This window comes from Rhododendron vialii, chromosome 5a (assembly GCF_030253575.1).
Source record: "Rhododendron vialii isolate Sample 1 chromosome 5a, ASM3025357v1".
NCBI classification, from domain to species: domain Eukaryota; kingdom Viridiplantae; phylum Streptophyta; class Magnoliopsida; order Ericales; family Ericaceae; genus Rhododendron; species Rhododendron vialii.
This window is the reverse complement of record NC_080561.1, coordinates 16,530,618-16,551,557: the sequence shown is the minus strand read 5'-3', so window position 1 is coordinate 16,551,557 and position 20,940 is coordinate 16,530,618. Positions and strand designations below refer to the sequence as shown.

Genomic DNA, 20,940 nt, shown 5'->3' with positions numbered 1-20,940 from the left:
CAACCATAGAAAAAGAAATTTTTGAAAAAAAAGGTAATTTCAAACTCAAAAATTATGTGTTTATGTAAATAATTTTTTTTACCAATATGCTATTGTTTGATAGATCTCATTAAGATCTTTTAAACAGTGCAAAAAAAATTATTATTTTTTATTTTCATTATATTTGAACTTGAAATTACATTTTTTTTGAAAAAAAAAATGTTTAAAAAAAAAAAGCGAAACGCCCCACAAGGGGATACAAAAAGACAAAAGGTACTGGTCTCCTAGGGGTGGAGACTGGATAGTGGACCACTAGTGTACTACTTTTCTTTCCATTTGTTTTCCTCTACAAAACACACGCATACACACAGAGATAGATTCATTCTGAATGGACTTCCATCTTTGTCGATCAGAGGAAACATGAGCAACGAATAGTATCTCTCTCTCTCTCTCTCTCAGAATTTTTCCGATGCTTTCTTCTATTTACTTTCCGAGTTTCTTACACATTTATCAGTGCACTTTGTGAATGTTGTATGTATTTGTCGATTGCAGCGACTATCTGTTCAAGCTTTTGTTAATCGGTGACTCTTCTGTCGGAAAATCATGCCTTCTTCTCCGATTCGCTGTGAGTTGACCTCTCTCTCTCTCTCTCTCTCTCTCTCTCTCTCTCGTTCAGAAACTCTTAAAACAATATCCAGAATCGCATATATATATGTACTTTGTGTGTGTGCCAATGCATCTTTTTATTATTTTCTTCCTTTAATATTATTTAAGGTTGCAGTTGGAGTTAATTTCTGAAAGTATACCATTTTTGTTGGGAAATGATTTTCACACCCCATTTTTTGATAAATGCACCCCACTTTTTGTCTTTTAGTGAATGAATTACACATAAAGGTTCCATGAAAGGACAAAAAATGGAGTGCATTTATAAATAAATAAAAAAGTCTGAAGGATCACAACTTGCTAAAATGCGGACTTCTCCTTTTCCGATCAAATTTTGATGATTAGAGTTGTTCAATGTGTTTAGAACGTGATTTTAAGAGTACCCGTGAGAAATTGGCAAAAAAAGAGAGACCAAGATGATCCGTGTAGTTTTTCATAATACTAAACATAACACAAGCAGAAAAAGCAAAATTTTTAGTGCATTTATAAAAAAGTAGAGTGCAACAATAGTTTTTCCTACTTCCTGACGGTACCGTCATTGTTAGTATTATTATTGCTATTATTGCAGTAGGAGTCGTTAATATTAATGTCCTAATTATTATAGAGAGGATGATATTAATTTCTCAATTTGCCAATTTCAGGACGATTCGTACGTTGATAGTTACATTAGCACCATTGGAGTTGATTTCGTGAGTCTCTCTCTATCCTTACCTATATGTTGTGCCTTACTCGGTGTGGTTTGGTTCTCTTGCATAATAGTCTTGCATAATAGTATTCGGGGGTTAATACAGAAAATTAGGACTGTGGAGCTGGAAGGAAAGACAAGCAAGCTACAGATTGTAAGTAATTATAGTTATTTGAACATATACATTATGCGTACAGGTAGAAGGGGATTTGTTTGCTATAATTAGTCTAGTGTACCTCTTTTTGTCTTGTTAAATATGGGCTTTTTGCGTTTGTCTAGTAAAACTAAAAGCTTGAGCTTGAAGCAACGGTGTGAATACCGTTCCGTGGTACGTCTCGTTTTGGAGAGAAACTGGTACACCTGAGGTGCAGTTCTGTTTTGTCAAACTTACCGGCAAATACCATTGGTACCGGCAAGTTCCGGCCTTCTCGATAGTTTCCAGCGGTACCGACAGTGAAAAACAGAAAAAAACAATAGGGAAATCAGAGAATAGAAGATCGGAGCATTTCTCTTGGCTTTTCTTGCAGCTTGTGAACTGAGAGAAGATGAAAGTTTTGTTTCTGAAACCTGTTAGTTTCAGATCTGGTTTCTTTTTGACTGAATCGTGCCTGAAGTCTTCTTCTTTCTTCTCCCTTTCTAAAATCTGTTGTTCCCTGCCTTTTTCTCCTCCTTGAACCGAAAAGGCTTGTTTTGGAAAGATAAACATTACCATGGAATTGAATAGTTGCGTTGGAAAGTGTATAAACCTTTTGAAGAAAAGTTAGTATGTAACAGGTGCACACCATTTTATCCTACTTCCATTATTTTTAAAATTTTTTAAGCCAATTCTTTATATAATTATGTAACATTAATCTTACCCAAAAAAAGTATGTAACATTAATATAGTTGGATTATAGTCAATTTTATAACAAGATATCTAATGTTTTTAATACATATTTATTAATAGCGTGAAATCCGAAACGGTACCCGGCATTATTCCGGTTCTGGTACGTACCATACCAATAACAAAACCGGTACCATGTCCGCTCCAGTATTCAGAACCTTGGCTTGAAGTGGTGCGTTCTTAGTGAAAGTCAGGTTTTTTATTTGAGGTTGGGTTATTGTATTAGTCTCCTTTATGATGCAAGAAGTGCAAACTGCAAAGGACACCCTCCTAAAAGTTTGCAAAACAATAAGGACAAAACCATATGGGTAGCACTAGGGCTTTGTTGGGGCTAATTGTTTGGATTTTTTTAGTTATGGTGTATTTAAAGGTTTAGCCTTTTGGAATGGATAAAAACGGACACTGGAAGTTTATTGATTGTCCTGGGCGTTATGATGGCACTGGGGCTGTTTGTTGTTATGCTGATGAGTTTGAACAAAGCATTAGGGCTTGTGAAGTAAGATTTATAGCTCAGGAACATGGGTGGTCACTTTGACCAGGGTATGGGTTCTGGAGTCCCAGAAATAAAGAGAAGAAGAAAGACAGAAGAGTCTAAGCAAGCTTATAGTCCATATTCCGAAATTCACCCAATATACTTGTAACTTAGACAGAAAAAGAAACCTGTTCATAGGGAGCAGCAGCTTACTAAACATAAAATAATACTACCAACGTTTAAAGTTGACTACGAAAGAGTTTCAAGTGGGACTTGGGCTTGATAACACCAGAGTCCAGCCTTCAATGCCCTCTTTAACAAACTCCATCTGGAGTTTTTTCATCACCTGCATCGTATTTTTGGGGGGAATTTCTGTTTTGCTTTCAAAGCAATATTGGAGACCATTAGCAGGAGAAGAGGTAAGCATTGTTTCATATTCTGCTTCAGGCTTTATTAGAAATACTAATGGTACTTTGATGTTGTCTTCTTTAGTGGGATACTGCTGGACAAGAGCGTTTCCGGACAATTACTAGCAGTTATTACCGCGGGGCGCACGGAATTATTGTAAGAAATCACTTGTAGTATTCTTTATGCAAACAATTGCTTTCTTGTATGGATCTCTCTTCCTGCTTATATAGTCACAATTGAAGACCGAAATGTAGTAATGACCTCTATTGTCTCTTTTGTGTCAGACAAAGCTAGTTTTAAAGCTCTTTTTGTTAGTCATAGATAATATTGATGATACCCGGATTGTAGTTCAGTAATTCTTATTTTTGTAGAGATTACATTAGTTATGCGTAGCAAAATTCTGTTTTCAAACCATCTTATGTTTATTTTATATCATATGCTTGTATGTCTGGATATATTTCTGTTCCAGGTTCCATCTAAGAAGCAACTTTTATCATTTTTTGCTGGTTTGTCTTTCATTTTGCGAGGAAGAACACGCTCACAAGAACATGAATGTAATACATTTGTTGTCTCGGGGGAATATAAATGCTGTGCTATTTAACTTTGAAAGAAGGGTGTCAACCATATCAATGAATCCTTTGTTGAACTTAATCCTGCTCAAGAACATGACCGAGTGCTTGATATCATCTTGACGTAACGTCTGGGTCTCTTTTTTTTTTTAACTTGGTAAGAGTTCTTACATGTATTGAGATTTGCAACAGATTGTCTACGACGTCACTGAAATGGAGAGCTTCAACAATGTCAAGCAGTGGCTGAGTGAGATCGACAGATATGCAAATGACACTGTATGCAAGCTTCTGGTTGGGAACAAAAGTGATTTAGTTGAGAACAGGGTTGTGGACACCCAGACAGCTAAGGTACACTCTGTTTGTCAGAACTTTATCATGTGCTCAATTTTGATTGCATGAACAGTGGCATCACCATTTTTCCAATAACATGATATTGGAATCCATCTTATCATACATCTTGACATTTCAAGATTGGATGCATGCTATTGACTATTGAGTAGTTAGACCTGCTAATTCTTGTCTTTGATGTGTTCTGTATCTTCACTTGACAACACTTCTATGTAATTGAAGTTTAAAATGGTGACATTGGATCATATAGTTGGGCAAGAAACTGAATATAAAACGGAAACATGTATGATATGAACATGAAAGAAGAGTAGCTATGTTTAAGAAGGATTTTGTCCTTTGTAAATGGTGGTATATCATAGGTTAGATGTTTTGTAATTCATAACCTAGTTGCTTTGTTGCTTCTAGTTTGTGAGGAAATGTTCTTTTCCTTTTTTTATGTGCATGGTTCTATACAAACAGTGGCAATAATTTGGATTTGGACAGTTCAAATAATTTCGAGAACATTTTACTGGCTTTGAAATGGATGAATAGTTTGTGGAAAAGAATTCAGATTGAAGAAAGATGATCATTCACAGTTTTAGATGTTAGGAACAAAGCAAATGACACAAGGGAGCCTTGTGACGTACAAGAGCTTTTCATAAGAGAAAACCATGTTAGTTTTCTTATCAGGCTGCTTGTCTGATGATGTGCCTCTCAAGGATTTTTAAGATGGTGTTAGTAATACTTAGTGAGGGAGTTGATTTGTTGGTGTTAGCCCTCTGATGATCTTCGTTATTCAGATAACAAAAATTTGTAACTGATGGTAACAGAAATTTTGTTGTATCTTTTCCTGTGGAGATGATCATACAGATTACAGACAGCCTATTTTACTAAATATGAGTAATAACCTTATTCATCTCTCTCTCTCTCTCTCTCTCTCTCTCTCTCTCTCTCTCTCTCTCATAGCGTTTCTTGTTCTGGTTTAACTTGGTCCCACTGTTTTCAAAATGGATGAATTACAGGCTTTTGCAGATGAGCTTGGTATTCCTTTCCTTGAGACCAGTGCAAAAGACTCTATCAATGTGGAGCAGGCTTTCCTAACTATGGCTGCTGAGATTAAGAGGAAGTAAAGACTCTTGTCTCTTCTCCCTTATTTCATGTTCTAAATGATCAGATCTTTTACCAATTCAAATTGCTAGTTGTTATAGTCTTTATCGGTTATCTCTAACTTTGCTACTTTCCTTTCTGTTTTTTTTTTTTTGTTTCATTCTTTTGATAAATGTATGGCTGAAACATTGCTTTTCTAATTCAGGTCCCCCTAAGTTTTGGAATTGTTTTTGGGTTTTAGACTTTTAGTTTTAGTTCTGCTTGTAAACCAGTATATATGGGTACTTTAGATTGGCAGTACGGTGTAGATTAATAGCAATACGCTCTCTTTGGTTCCATGCTGTAAATTATTTGTATCCTAAGATTCTCATCATCACTTTATTTGTTCATAATTTTGACAATTGCATGTATGAGTTTTGTTTTGTTTTTTTTTTTCCGAATAACTAAACATGTACGAGTTACAATGGTGGTATCCCACCGTTTAATTATTTCCACCCGGACAATGTGACCCCCAAGGCCCCACCGAAATTGCGACGACTTAAACCACAATGTGTATTGAACTAGGGCTGCTCAATTGTTTGCTTAGGGCCCCGATTGATTGTCACATCTTATTTGTTTATTTTGTATCTAGATTCAGACACAAACAAGCAAATAAGACAATAAGCGAATACGATGTGATAACCATACAGGCCTCCTTGGAGTTGGCTGTGATGCTTATTATCCTTTAAATCTTCACACTTGGGTAATTATATACTCCTATTTGTATATTTGTGATTAGCTTTTCTAAAATACAAATGCAGAATGGGTAACCAACCAAGTGCAAACATGAAGTCAACAGGCAGTGTTCAGATCAAGGGGGAGCCAATCCAGCAGAAGAGCAATTGCTGTGCTTAATTATTCTGTTGTGTTTCTAATTCCTGTACCATAGTAAGCAAGTTATTAAAACATCTTTTTGACTTAACTGGACTGGAGTATGGCATGTGGATCTCTATCTCATACCCATTTGTTCTTTCCTGTCTTTGATAACTTCTTTTTTCTTTGTTAACTGAGAGGGAAATTGAAAATCTTAGCAGTTCGAAGTTATGATGAACTTGGATAGGTGACAACGTTTGAGTGTGCCACTATTTCTTGTGAGATGCAAACATGCTTCCCAGTCTCAGAAGTTACCTTTGTTCGAAGTTCAAATTGAAAATTTTGCATCATGAATTTCCGGAGGTATTTCCCTTTGGATGGGAAACGAAACATATTTTTGGAAGTGTTTGGTGTTTGTTTGGGTTTCTGTGTTTTTGAAACAAGCGTTTTTTCACTTTTTGAAATTCGGAAACTATCCTTCTGTAGTTTCTGGGGAGGGAAGGGGAACCAAGTTTTGTTTTGACCCACATGGGAGGGAAATTGCTTCATCCTTTCATTAAGGAGGAAAACATAGGAGGGAAACCTTGGTCTGGATCTGAAAGCCACACCCTGATTGCAGAAAAATGATTTGTAAGAGTTTGCCGTCCTTGTCCGAAAATGCTAAAGGCACCAACCACTGGTGCACCGACAGTCACGTGGGGCTCACTTCGGGTTCTACATGAATGATTCGAGCCGTTCGATAATTCTAAAATAATTTCTTGAGTGTCCTTGCGAAAAATTAGTTCAATTCGATACGTGTGGGTGCAGATCATGTAATCTAAATGAATAATTGGAAGACTGGATGGAGTACATTGGATTGAGTTGATTTTTCACAGGTTCATTCGGAAAATTATTTTAAAATTATTGAACAGCTCGGATTATCTATGCGAGATCCAGAGTCGGCCCCGTATGTTGGGGTGTGCATGGTCAGTGTCCATAGCAGGGTCGGTCCTTTTTAGAGTATCATAGAGATAATGTCATGGTGCTTGAAAGTACCTAATAGTCATTGCGGGGCCAGTTTATACAAAATTTTGTTTTGGTTTTAAATAATCCCTTGTTGGTTGATCGCGGAATGGGCCCCTTATAGATTAGTCAAAATGCATGTAAAATGATCTGAACACCTATATTCTAACTGTATAATAAAAGAACCACATTGGCAATTAGATGACTTTTGCCAATTTGGATGATTTTACCCCTCGATTGTTGGCACTGTGCTCTTGGTCGGTTGTCGACAATTGTAATTCCGACCACGTTTCTTCTTCTGTAATTCAACACTTTGCTCCTACCATTGTGTAGACACCCCAATCTGAGTTTTCCGATTAGTTTATTTTTGGTTTTTGATTCCCCAAAGATAAAATTGATCAAGAACACATCGGGAATGTTAATGTGATTGAGTTTCGAGCATTTAAATACCCTTTTAAGCCTAATTGATTCAAAAGCCAGTTAACCTACTGACATGCACTTGTTCACATCCAGCGCGCGCTGGTCAAAGTGTCGCATGTTGGTCAACAGTCAAAGTTTGACCGTTGACTAGCACAGTGCACGCGCAGGCCAAATCCCATCCCATCACCTTTTGCCAGCCAGATTTTGCCATGATCAGGGGTCTATTACACCCCACAGAGCATTCTTATTCTTCTAAACAGCAGTATACGGGCAAGGGATGTCCCCCCTCTCTCATCCTCTCCTATCATCCTTTCCCCTCTCCTTTATGAGATGGAAGACTTGGTGGCCAAGCCAACCAGCCATTACTTGCCTTGTTACACCTCTCTCACTCCATTGCCCTATACATACCCCTCACACACACACAAGTGAAGGGTTCAAGCTTTGTCACCACTTTGGTTACCACTTGGAGTTCTTGTCAAACCCCTTTGTTCAAGGCTTCAAGCAATACAACACTTATAACCTCCATCCACCAGCTTATAACCTCCATCAAGCATCATCCAATCAACCTTTCAAACTCAAGCTCAATCACTCTTTCAAACCCAAAAACCAAAGGTATAACACATTTGTATTGCTTTCTATTCTGATCCCTGAGGGGGGTTGGCAGGGTCAAGGCTGGTAATCAATATCAAATCCTGGCCCTAAAACTAGCAAGGTTTCAAAAACCATAGTGAAAAGGACTAGCGCGCGCCGGTCATTAGTACGCGTGCGCCACTCTGTGGCTGCGCACGCAGATCTTGCATGGGGCCTGGGGTCTTGTTATTTTATGCTCTCCTTTCTATATATATCACTGCAAGCATGCTAAAAACTAGTTTACTGTTTTTCTTGGTTAAAACTGCTAGTTTTAGTTCAATATTCGTACTTGCTACTATGGAATACCCTTGGAGTCTTTCTGGACATGTCCTAGAACCCAGAAACATGCAAAATCAAGCATTGGTTTGAAGGCTCAAACCTTCGCGCGACAATGGGTGACCCGTGCACGCAGGTCCATCTTAGACCAGTGGCTGGCCTTTACATGGGTAACTAGGCCTTGGCCTCAATTTTATATCCCCACATTGTTTATGAGGTGGTTATTCTTTGGTGGCCTCTGAGCCCATTCAAACTGTCTATAACTGTATATTAATTGTCAATAAATTGCATAGTTTATCCTGGGTGTGCACTGGTCATTTCCAGAGCCTAGAGGGTTGAAAATAAGAGCTATGGGTTTGAACTTACTGGTGCGCGTGGGTCTTGGTGTAGCGCGCAAGTTAGATCAACATGCAGCGACTTGATTAGTGCATGCTAGTTTTTTCTTGCTCACGATACCCCAAAATAGTATTTTCCAGTTTGTTTAAAGTCCCATAGGAGGTTGTTTTCATCCTATACTAACTGTTTCAATAAGCAAGCATGCCATTTATCACATCCTGTAAACTTGTTACAGTTTTAATCCCTTTAAACTGTTTCCTCGCCCTAACTAGCTTAAAAATTGATTAATGAGAAAGAATCGCAAATGTTTTACAAATGCTCGAGTAGAGATCGATCTCTAGATTGGGCGAGAGGGGCGCCTTAAAACCTTTCCCCTCATGTAACCTGGCTCCTGAACCTAAGATATCAAGGTGACGACAGGCCAGTCTAAAAGCCTTTTTCAAATCAAATAACGTAGTAAATGTTTCAAGTTCAGTTCCTTGGGTGGCGGACCTTCAAACCCAAGTGGCGACTCTGAATTCAGCGTTTCGCCGAGCTTCAAAAAAAAGGGCGCACCCGTGCGATTTTCGGGGCGTGTGCCCACAGGCAACTCTGCTGGGGACTTTCTTCATTAGTCTATACTTCGAGTTTAATACACTTGACAACAATCTCGTAAAAGTCTGTCAAAACAGTGAGTTTCGGGCTGCTGAAGAACGGAATGGTTATTGAATAGGATCCTCGCGTCCGACCAATCCTGACTGAAACTTTTCCGATTGTTCGCTTGAGTAGTTTTCTCCAAGTAACGATTAATAAAAGTGAGCCACATTTTAAAAGGCATTTTGCAAACATTGCGATCCTATCTCATTAATCAATCTTTTGGCATCCTCATATGCATCGACGCTGGCTAGTCGCCTTGAGGTGTTTTGGGTAACTGACACAGTTTATTGGAGCTCGGGGTCCTCGAATGCCCAATAACCTTGGACAATGATAAGTCATTCTACCATTCGACTGTTGCTTTGCAATACATGTTGCAGTGGGAGGTATATCTTGGCTTTAGTCTGAGAAACCCCCTCAAACCAAAATCGGCCTCTGCATATACAAAGCACTAGAACTCTCCAAATTAACATAGGTACCCGCAGAGTAAGATTATTTGCATCTAACCTGTAACGACCCTGATTTTTGAAAAATAAAAATTTTCGTTAAATATTTGAATTTTTTTAATTACTTGGAAATTGCTTTTAAAATTCCTTTTTAATTTCTAATAATCCGTCATAATTAGGTTTGAGACTTATAAAATTATATCTTTTCGTCCCGGACAATTTAGTCATTTTCTAAAGACAAGTATGCTTGTAGAAGCACTTGTATATTTTCCTAGCAAGTTAAATAAAATCTTTAAAATATATTTCTTGGTAAGTAGAATTAGTTTCCAACTGATTAGTTAGAGAAACCTAAGTACCCATTCAACCTAGTTACATTCTCCTAACCCTAGATGAACCTAATGAACCTTTCTATACCTTAGTTGAACCTTTTCAACCCTAGACTCGGAAATCATTTTACTTTCATGACTAGTCATTTCAAGACTTTATTACTCATCATTACTTCTTCTAAGAATATATTTTCTCATCATTACCTCTTTACCCATTGAATAATAGTTTGTATGGTAAATTTTATCCTTTGAGTAATAGAAATAAGATTTTCTATTGTCTAGAAAATAGTGTTATCATGAACTTGTCGAATCAAGACCAAGACCAAGTTTGTTCTTCCAAACAACCATTATGTATTGTCACATCAAGAAGGCCATGATTCATCATCATATCTTTTCTTCCATAAGTAATAGCCTTGAACCTATTATTGACCTATAAGTAGCCTTTCCTAGATTTTTCTAGGCATATATATATATATATATATATATATATATATATATATATATATATATATATATATATAATAGCCTACCCTAATCATGACTACGTACATATATGCACTTTCTAGGAAAATATTACCCAGTGGACAATGTTCTTGTCATTGGAAGTCACCTTTAATCATTACACATTCCTCGTAGGCCTAATAGGACCAATTAGTACCTAAGCATGCCTAACTAAGTATGTGTATGTATGTGTGTCTATATATATATAGTTGTATATATACCTTCTAGGGGAAGTATTGACCATTAGGTATTGTCTAGCACTTGAAAGCCTTGACTATCATCATTACTCTCCCTTGGACTCATAAAGCTACTTAGACCTAAACATGATTAGTCTTACACACACACACACACACACACACACATATATATATATATATCCATATATACATATATACATACATAGTACAAGAGAGAGAGGAGGAGAGAGAGGCCGAGAGAGAGAGAGAGAGAGAGAGAGAGAGAGAGAGAGAGAGAGAGAGAGAGAGAGAGAGTAACAACCCTGAATTTTGGTCAATAAAAATTTCATTAAATATTTGAATTTTATTTTTACTTTTTATATTCCTTCTATATTTCCGATATTTCGTGATAATTAGATTTTCGTCCCTAAATTTTAACCATTGACTAAGTAGTTTCCCGAGCACATAGAACTAGATTCCAAACCGATTAGTTAGAAACCAACTACCTAGTTCCTTGGATCCTTTACCCATTGGGTAATAACCGTTAGGGAAGCTAGTGACCCTTGGGTAATAGAATCTTTTGACCAATAAAGTACTGATGTGACTAGGGAATCTTTCAATAAATTTGATTTGACTAGTCATAATAAAGGAATCTTGTACCTTGTTTCCTAGAAGCCAACCTTGTCCCTTCAAACTTTCTCATCAAACTTACTTTATTCTTTATCCTTTGGTCCATAATGTTAGGGTAACTTTTGTCCATTGATTAATAACCTTTTCATTAATATATTTTGTTTAAAGTACGTATAGGACATGTAGTCTTTTAAGAAATATTATTTTAAGTATAAAAGTACTTGTACTTCTTTTATCCTCTGGTCATTAACCGCAAGGGGAATTATTACCCATTGGGTAATAGCCTTAATCTTCCAACAAGGTACAAGTTTTTATTTAAATAATCAAGATTTGGATTCCCATGTACTTTTATGCATGAAATATTGGGATATGTCTAAACCCTAGATTTCCTAGTACTTTGTTGATTTATTTCATACTAGTACTTATTTGTTATTTTAATGGGAAGATGATCTCCTTAGATTCATAGTACCTTAGTTTTATATAAATATATGTACTTGGTTGGATATTTATATTGCTAAGTACATGTGCTAATTCTATTGTTTTAAAAGAAAATCTTAGCCTTTAAGTTTCCTTGACTCAAGTACCAAAGTACCTATTATTCTATGTTTATTTGTACATAAGTGTGTATATATATATATATATGTGTGTGTGTGTGTGTGTGTGTGTGTGTGTGTACTTTTGCAAGAGAGAGAGAGAGAGGAGAGGGTCGAGAGAGAGAGAGGAGGAAAGAGAGAAGGAGATTTGGTTGTACCACACCATGATCTTCTTACATCTTTCAAATCCATGGGTGTATCTTTCTTCCTAGCCAAGAATCTAACCTCCATTGCCCTTTTATGTTTGTTTAACACCAAATCTCGTAGAAACTCTCCTTTCCATCCACCAAATCTTCCAAAATCCCATCCAAGGTACACAATCTAGCCATGCAAGCCTAGGCAGCCCCTTGACCTAACCCATTAAGCTTTCAATCAAGCTTGACATTTGAAAGATTGAGGTATGGAGAGAGAGGGGGGGCCGGCCTTAAAGAGAGAGAGAGAGGGAGCCCAAGTTTTGGCTATAAATAGAGTCATTCCCATGCCATTCAACTCACACCTTTCCATTCTTCAACTTCTCTCACAAGAAATCCTTTGTTCTTGCTTTGTTCTTCTTGTTCTTAAGTCTTCTTGTGTTCTTCAAGAAACTCATCCAAAGCCGCCACTAAACCGCCACCCGACCACCCTTCGATCCATAAAGTAGAATAGTGTTAGTCAAGAAGAAGTTTCGAGAGAAACCAGTCTCTTTCGAAGCTCCCGAAGGCATACCATAGGAAGTTACTCCGTCCGACCACCGACTAACCTTCCGTAGCCGACTACCGCCTAGAAGAACGGTAAGGAAATCCTTACTTACTTACTTACTCAAGTATAATGTTGTAGTTTTGAATTTCTAAGAAATAACGGTTTTCGAAAGTTAAAACGTTACCATGTGAATCGAAGTATTCGTATTTTGATATTTCAAGGAGTATAAGTTTGTATACATGAATCGATTGTGTTACTTGTGGTATATTATAGAATTGGATGATCTTGTTAGAATGTTTCATGCTTACTTTTGTCCTACCGTGGAGTCTTTGCATGAAATCGAGACACGAGAACCGAGAAAGTAGAAACATAGCACCTAGGGTGTGGTTAATGAAAGGAAATGTATTATGAGGAAGGAAATATTTTTGAAACTACATTATGACCGGTTTTGGTGCATAATGTGAGTTGTGTGTGTGTGTGTGTGCCAATGGGAACCCGGCGCGGCGGAACCATTGTGAGGATACTCGGGAGACCGGCGCGGCGGAACCGAGGTTGAGTGTGTGGCTTGGTAATCCGCGTTATGGAGCCAATGCAATTGTGTGCCAATGGGAACCCGGTGCGGCGGAACCACTGTGAGGATACTCGGGAACCCGGAACGGTGGAACCGAGGTTGGGTGTGTTAAACAAATAATTTTGGGAAATGTTGATTTGTATATGAAAATGGAGACACGGTCTACGATAAGTTGCGTAGGAGAAACTCGGAGAATCTTGGACACCAACGATAGTTGATTAACGAATATGGATGTGTCATTGTTAGCTGTGTATACATGTATCATGTGGAAATCGATGATTGTGTAACCTGTTGTTTGTAAGTTATGGGTTAGTGGGTATGGGATTGTTCTGCTGAGCTTTTGTAGGTCATGGTGTTACCTTTGGTGACCCTGACATATTATATCGGTGGTGACGCTGGTATAATGTGTCAGACCTTGTAGATATTCAAGACGACCAGTTCACCATGGAAGCTTTTGGAGCAGAGGAGCTTGCCAGAATGGAGGAGCAAGCGGAGCAGTAGTTAGGAACCCTAGCTATCTCCCTTGTTGAGTAAATGTACCCTTTACTTATGATGTATTTATGATGTAATAATGAGCCAGACTCTCTTTATTATGTAATAAATGCCTCATTAACGTACCCAAAATTTGGGGCGTTACAACTTGGTATCAAAGCTTTAGGTTCAAAACCTGGGCCATGGGTAGAATGGGTAGAACCATGAGATAGATTAACCGTTGCACAAACGTGAATTGAGTTTAAGTTTACCATCCCAAATTGGGTGGAATTCTGTCAAAACAATCCTCAAATTGAAGCAAGGCGCGGAAATTGGCAGTACCGCCGAGCTGGGAATTCCTGAACAATTGGATGATGACTTAAATCAAGGATCGAATGTGGGACTTAGAAACTCAAGAGTTTTCTTTAGAGTTAATGAAACTCTATTACTAATTGAGGTCGAAACCTTTCCTTGTAGATGGACCACCTAGTTAACCTATTGGTTGGAGCTCGCCAACTCAAGGACGCCATAGAAGCTATGACAACTCAACTAGTGGAGAATCCTGACTTCATTGCTGCTATACTCGCAGAAAAGTGAGATTTCATGAGGGTGTAGCAGAATACCCCTATTCCCATGGAGGAGGACCCCTAGTTTTCGGAAATGTTTCCTATCCTGTTTGCTTTCTATGAGTTCTTTGGTGCCTTACCCCCGATGGAGAACTTTGAGGTTGGAGTTACGGAGGAAGAAGTCGAAGGTGATAAGGACGCCAATGAGGTGACCGAGGAGGAAAACCTGTTAGGTGAATGGAATCTCGAAGAGGACGAGACCCCAAAAGCAAAGGACGCCAATTAGGCATATCTGAGGCCGACCTAGGAGCAACTGTAATCCTTCGGGATGTAGGATGTTAAGGATTAGGATCGTTTTCAACTTGTGTTAGGAAAAATCTCGTGTCTCTACTTGCCTTGTAGTAGAATTCTATGCTTATGTTGTATGATGTTCTTATCTATGAAAAACATGCTTTATTTTTAAAAGAGTACCTTTGCATACTACTTGTTAAACTACTTTTGACCTTAGAAGGAAGCGCCTTTTACAAAAGGGAAATCAATTCGGTAGACTAAACCTTCCCCTTCCGATTATTTCTTGTAGATGGTGAGCCGACGCAGTGGACTAGGACACGATAACGGAGAACCCTCTAACGCGAACCCCGACCTAGCCCATATCGTGCAAGCGTTCATAGCTGCTTTGAACGCTAACTGCCAAAACCAAAACCACGATGACGAACCTATGACCCGAGCCCAAGCGATGAACGAGTTCTGCAAACGTCGACCTCCGACCTTTCACGGAGACACCAACCCTGTCGTGGCTGAGACATGGCTGAATGAGGTCAAAATGATCCTCAGAACCCTCGGAATTACCCAGAATGGAGATCGTGTGGCCTTAGCTACCTATCAGCTGAAGGGAAAAGCCCGATATTGGTGGGATCTTATGGAGGCTACCCACGCCGTAGCCACCATGACCTTTACTGAGTTCGAGACCCTATTTCTCAACAAGTATTTTCCCACACCTCTTCGCCTGGCCTAGGAACAAGAGTTCCTGAATCTCAAGCAAGGAACATTAACCGTCACCCAGTACGCAGCAAATTTAAGGAACTGTCCCGTTACGCCCTAACCTCCATACCGACCGAAGACAAGAAAGCCAGAAGGTTCGAGTGGGGGCTGACGACTGCTCGAAAGGCTGTGGTAGCTCAAGCCTTCGCCACCTATGCTGAAGTGGTGAAGTGTGCACTCCGGCTAGAGAGCGAGGAATTGGACTTCAAAACCTGATGGAGGAAAGCTACTGACGGCACTGGTGGACCAATCTGCACCCAAACTCTCAGTGACAATCATGGACCTTACTCCACCAAACCCTTTACCCCGTCTCAGAACAACCAACCCTGGAGAACTGCTAACCCTAAAAGTGGCGAACCAAAGAGAGGTGGTAGAGACATAGCGACAGTTCAGTGTTTCAACTGCCAGGCTATGGGTCACTATAAGTGCGACTGCCCCCAACTTCAAAGAGGAGGGAATGGAAGCTTTGGAAATCAGAAAGCTCAACAACCCGAATAGGCCGATTTTGTGAAGCAAAACCCTAGAGGCCCATTGTAGCAACAGAATAGGCAGAATAAGGACAAGCAGCCCATGGGATACCAGCAAAGCACCGGAGGGCATATCTTTGCGCTGCGGTCTGAGGAACGAGAGCAGGATTCCTCTGTAATCCAAGGTACGCTATGATAGTACCTACGTACAAGCTTTAGCATCGCATTCTTTTACCGCTACTGCCTACGTAACTACTCTAGCACTAAAAATAGAACCCCTAAATGCGAGTATGAAGATAACATCATTGTTAGGGGGAGTATAGCTGTTAGTCTAGTGTGTAGAGAGTGCGAACTAGAAGTAGCTGACTTGCGCCTGATCTGCGATCTTAGAATGATCGATATGGCGGATATCGACGTAATCCTGGGGGTGGACTGGCAATCTGCACGTCGTACGGTCAAAGACTGCCATCAGAAGATAGTGACAGCCTATACCCTAGGAAGGACTCATTTCCTTTTAAGGGGGATAGACAGATGGCGAGTGCGGTGACGAAAAGATCAAGGTGGCAGAATCCACTACTTGGATGGCCGCTAGTTTCCAGTAAGGAGAAGCCGATAGAAGGGAAGTGGGATTACCACGCATCGTGTGCAAAAACGCCGATGTTATCCTTAAGGAACTTCCTGGCTTACCACCTCAAAGGAAATTGGCTTCTCTATTGGACTTTAACTGGGAATCGCACCAATCTCTACGGCGTTGTATCAAATGACCCTGCAAGCTAAAGGAGCTCAAGACCCAATCGAAGGAGTGGATGTACAAAGGATTTACTAGGCCAAGTACGTCACCATGGGAAGCACCAGCATTATTCGAGAAGAAGAAAGAAGGCACGCTTCGACTATGAGAGGTTAGGAAGGTTTATTTTTCCATGACTGCATAGGTTCTTTCACTGCCTTCATTCATATTATCCGAGTTCATAGAGTACTGCAAGGATTGCCTGCTGAAATTCGTTTATTCCCGGAATGAGGATGGAATACTCATGCCTTACGATTATGGACCCATTGTTTCCTATTTTTGGAAATAGGTTTAATATCGAGAAGCATGAAAGTTCAACAAGGATGTACTAGGAACGCTTGTGGGATACTAGCCCGCATAATGATTTGGTAGAAGTTTTGCATTTGGCGTTGGATGGAAACTTCATCAAGAGCGTACTACATGGCGAGTCCTTCGACGGCTGAACCTACTCAACCTCCGTCTTGTAAAAGAAGGTGATTCGATCAAACAAACATGCAGAGGATTATGAGGGATGCCTGAACGCTGTACTTCTAGTACCTGCCGAAGCCTCTAAGCGGTAGCTGTGTAGTGCCAAACCGTCCTAGGTGTTTCATTCGTTCCTTAATCTTACCCCTCACCTATTCGAAACCTAGCGCGCGCCAATTTCGGGGACGAAATTGTTTTAAGGGGGATAGATTGTAACAGCCCTGAATTTTGGTCAATAAAAATTTCATTAAATATTTGAATTTTATTTTTACTTTTTATATTCCTTCTATATTTTCGATATTTCGTGATAATTAGATTTTCGTCCCTAAATTTTAACCATTGACTAAGTAGTTTCCCGAGCACATAGAACTAGATTCTAAACCGATTAGTTAGAAACCAACTACCTAGTTCATTGGATCCTTTACCCATTGGGTTATAACCATAAGGGAAGTTAGTGACCCTTGGGTAATAGAGTCTTTTGACCAATAAAGTACCGATGTGAATAGGAAATCTTCCAATAAATTTGATTTGACTAGTCATAATAAAGGAATCTTGTACCTTGTTTCCTAGAAGTCAACCTTGTCACTTCAAACTTTCTCATTAAACTTACTTTATTCTTTATCCTTTGGTCTATAATGCTAGGGTAACTTTTGTCCATTGGTTAATAACCTTTTCATTAATATATTTTGTTTAAAGTACGTATAGGACATGTAGTCTTTTAAGAAATCTTATTTTAAGTATAAAAGTACTTGTACTTCTTTTATCCTCTGGTCATTAACCGCAAGGGAAATTATTACCCATTAGGTAATAGCCTTAATCTTCCAACAAGGTACAAGTTTTTATTTAAATAATCAAGATTTGGATTCCCATGTACTTTTATGCATTAAATATTAGGGTATGTCTAAACCCAAGATTTCCTAGTACTTTGTTGATTTATTTAATACTAGTACTTATTTGTTATTTTAATGGGAAGATGATCTCCTTAGATTCATAGTACCTTAGTTTTATATAAATATATGTACTTGGTTGGATATTTATATTGCTAAGTACACATGTGCTAATTCTATTGTTTTAAAAGAAAATCTTAGCCTTTAAGTTTCCTTGACTCAAGCACCAACGTACCTATTATTCTATGTTTATTTGTACATACGTGTATATATATATATACATATGTGTACTTTTGCGAGAGAGAGAGAGAGAGAGAGAGAGAGAGAGAGAGAGAGAGAAAGAGAGAGGAGAGGGCCGAGGAGAGAGAGAGAGACAGAGAGGGGGGGGAGAGAGAGAGAGTTGGCCGAGAGAGAGAGAGAGAGAGAGAGAGAGAGAGAGAGGGAAGGAGATTTGGTTGTACCACACCATGATCTTCTTACATCTTTCAAATCCATGGGTGTATCTTTCTTCCTAGCCAAGAATCTAACCTCCATTGTCCTTTTATGTTTGTTTAACACCAAATCTTGTAGAAACTCTCCTTTCCATCCACCAAATCTTCCAAAATCCCATCCAAGGTACACAATCTAGCCATGCAAGCCTAGGTAGCACCTTGACCTAACCCATCAAGCTTTCAATCAAGCTTGATATTTGAAACATTGAGGTATGGAGAGAGAGGGGGGGCCGGCCTTAGAGAGAGAGAGAGGGAGCTCAAGTTTTGGCTATAAATAGAGCCATTCCCATGCCATTCAACTCACACCTTTCCATTCTTCAACTTCTCTCTCTAGAAATCCTTTGTTCTTGCTTTGTTCTTCTTGTTCTTAAGTTCTTCTTGTGTTCTTCAAGAAACTCATTCAAAGCCGCCACTAAACCGCCACCCGACCACCCTTCAATCCATAAAGTAGAGTAGTGTTAGTCAAGAAGAAGTTTTGAGAGAAACCATTCTCTTTCGAAGCTCCCGAAGGCATACCATAGGAAGTTACTCCATCCGACCACCGACTAACCTTCCGTAGCCGACTACCGCCTAGAAGAACGGTAAAGAAATCCTTACTTACTTACTTACTCACTTACTCAAGTATAACGTTGTAGTTTTGAATTTCTAAGAAATAACGGTTTTCGAAAGTTAAAACGTTACGATGTGAATCGAAGTATTCGTATTTTGATATTTCAAGGAGTATGAGTTTGTATACATGAATTGATTGTGTTACTTGTGGTATATTATAGAATTGGATGATCTTGTTAGAATGTTTCATGCTTACTTTTGTCCTACCGCGGAGTCTTTGCATGAAATCGAGACACGAGAACCGAGAAAGTAGAAACATGGCGCCTAGGGTGTGGTTAATGAAAGGAAATGTATTCAGAGGAAGGAAATATTTTTGAAACTACATTATGACCGGTTTTGGTGCATAATGTGAGTTGTGTGTGTGTGTGTGCCAATGGGAACCCGGCGCGGCAGAACCATTGTGAGGATACTCCGGAGACCGGCGCGGCGGAACCGAGGTTGGGTGTGTGGCTTGGTAATCCGCGGTACGGAGCCAATGCAATTGTGTGCCAATGGGAACCCGGTGCAGCGGAACCATTGTGAGGATACTCGGGAACCCGAAACGGCGGAACCGAGGTTGGGTGTGTTAAACAAATAATTTTGAGAATGTTGATTTGTATATGAAAATGGAGACACGGTCTACGATAAGTTGCGTAGGAGAAACTCGGAGAATCTTGGACACCAACGATAGTTGATTAACGAATATGGATGTGTGATTGTTAGCTATGTATACATGTATCATGTGGAAATCGATGATTGTATAACCTGTTGTTTGTAAGTTATGGGTTAACAAGTATGGGATTGTTCTGCTGAGCTTTTGTAGGTCATGGTGTTACCTTTGGTGATCCTGACATATTATATCGGTGGTGACGCTGGTATAATGTGTCAGACCTTGTAGATGTTCAAGACGAATAGTTCACCGTGGAAGCTTTTGGAGCAGAGGAGCTTGCCAAAATGGAGGAGCAAGCGGAGCAGTAGTTAGGAACCCTAGCTATCTCCCTTGTTGAGTAAATGTACCCTTTACTTATGATGTATTTATGATGTAATAATGAGCCAGACTCTCTTTATTATGTAATAAATGCCTCATTAACGTACCTAAAATTCGGGGCATTACAGAGAGAGAGAGAGAGAGAGAGAGAGAAAGAGATAGATAGATAGATAGAGAGATGTGTGTGTGTGTGTGTGTGTGCATGTGCCTATTTTCTCCTAGAAAGCTATGCTTTCTTACACCATCTTTAGCCCTTAAGCCTAATGACAAATCTAGCCTTTAATCATCCTAGAACCTAGCCCTTAATTACCCTAGATTTTGACTACAACCTAGACCTAGGAATGACTAAACATGGAAGGCTAACATCTTAGACTTGTAAGACTTACAACTTAGACTATAATCACCTAGGATTTACTTAGAAAACTTAAGATCCTACTTGCATTATATAGCCTTAAGCCAAAAAAATGGAAGTGACAATACTTTGCATGCTTGAAAGGCTTGATTTGACAAGACTATGGAGCAAATCCATGGGAGAAAAAGAGAGAGAGGGCCGGCCAAGGAGAGAGAGAGGGAGCCAAAATTTTGCTATAAATAGGACCCCCCTCATGCCATTCAACTCACACCTTCCATCATTCAAATTCTCTCTCTAGAAATTCTTGTGTTCTTGCTTGTTCTTCATTGTTCTTGAGTTCTTCAAGAAACTCATTCAGGGCCACCACTAAACCACCACTTGACCACCCTCTCGATCTAAAAAGTTTAGTAGTGTAGTCAAGAACTAGTTTCGAGAGAAACCTTTCTCTTTCGAAACTACCACAAGCTTACCGTAGGAAGTCATTCCGTGCAATCGCCGACGTACATACTTTTCCGTAGCCGCGCTACCGCCAAGAAGAAAGGTAGAATATTCTTACCCCCTATCTCTAAGTATAAATAAATAAAAATGTGTATATCGTTTGTATTGTTTGAAATGCATGAGAACTTGAAAAGTATTTTACTAAAGGCTAGAAAGGAAATAACTTGACTATTTTG

At 39.2% G+C, this 20,940-nt stretch overlaps 2 protein-coding genes across 3 annotated transcripts; both read left to right on the top strand.

Annotated features, from left to right (window-relative positions):
- The first annotated feature begins 244 nt into the window (after positions 1-244).
- LOC131326227 (ras-related protein RABD1) lies at positions 245-6,176 on the top strand. 2 transcript variants are annotated; one of them, XM_058358921.1, is made up of 8 exons: positions 245-413; positions 532-604; positions 1,284-1,331; positions 1,434-1,481; positions 3,175-3,246; positions 3,852-4,007; positions 5,009-5,112; positions 5,894-6,176. In XM_058358921.1, the coding sequence occupies exons 1-8, from the start codon at positions 400-402 to the stop codon at positions 5,985-5,987; spliced, it is 609 nt and encodes a 202-aa protein (XP_058214904.1). In that variant the 5' UTR covers positions 245-399; the 3' UTR covers positions 5,988-6,176. The 2 variants fall into 2 exon arrangements, with proteins under 2 accessions (XP_058214904.1, XP_058214905.1); XM_058358922.1 differs by lacking the exon at positions 1,434-1,481.
- Positions 6,177-14,437: 8,261 nt separating this feature from the next.
- Positions 14,438-15,739, top strand: LOC131327636 (uncharacterized). Its single transcript, XM_058360782.1, has 4 exons — positions 14,438-14,515; positions 14,781-15,184; positions 15,271-15,411; positions 15,511-15,739. Exons 1-4 carry the CDS (start codon positions 14,438-14,440, stop codon positions 15,737-15,739), a joined length of 852 nt encoding a protein of 283 aa, XP_058216765.1.
- The last annotated feature ends 5,201 nt before the right edge of the window (positions 15,740-20,940 follow it).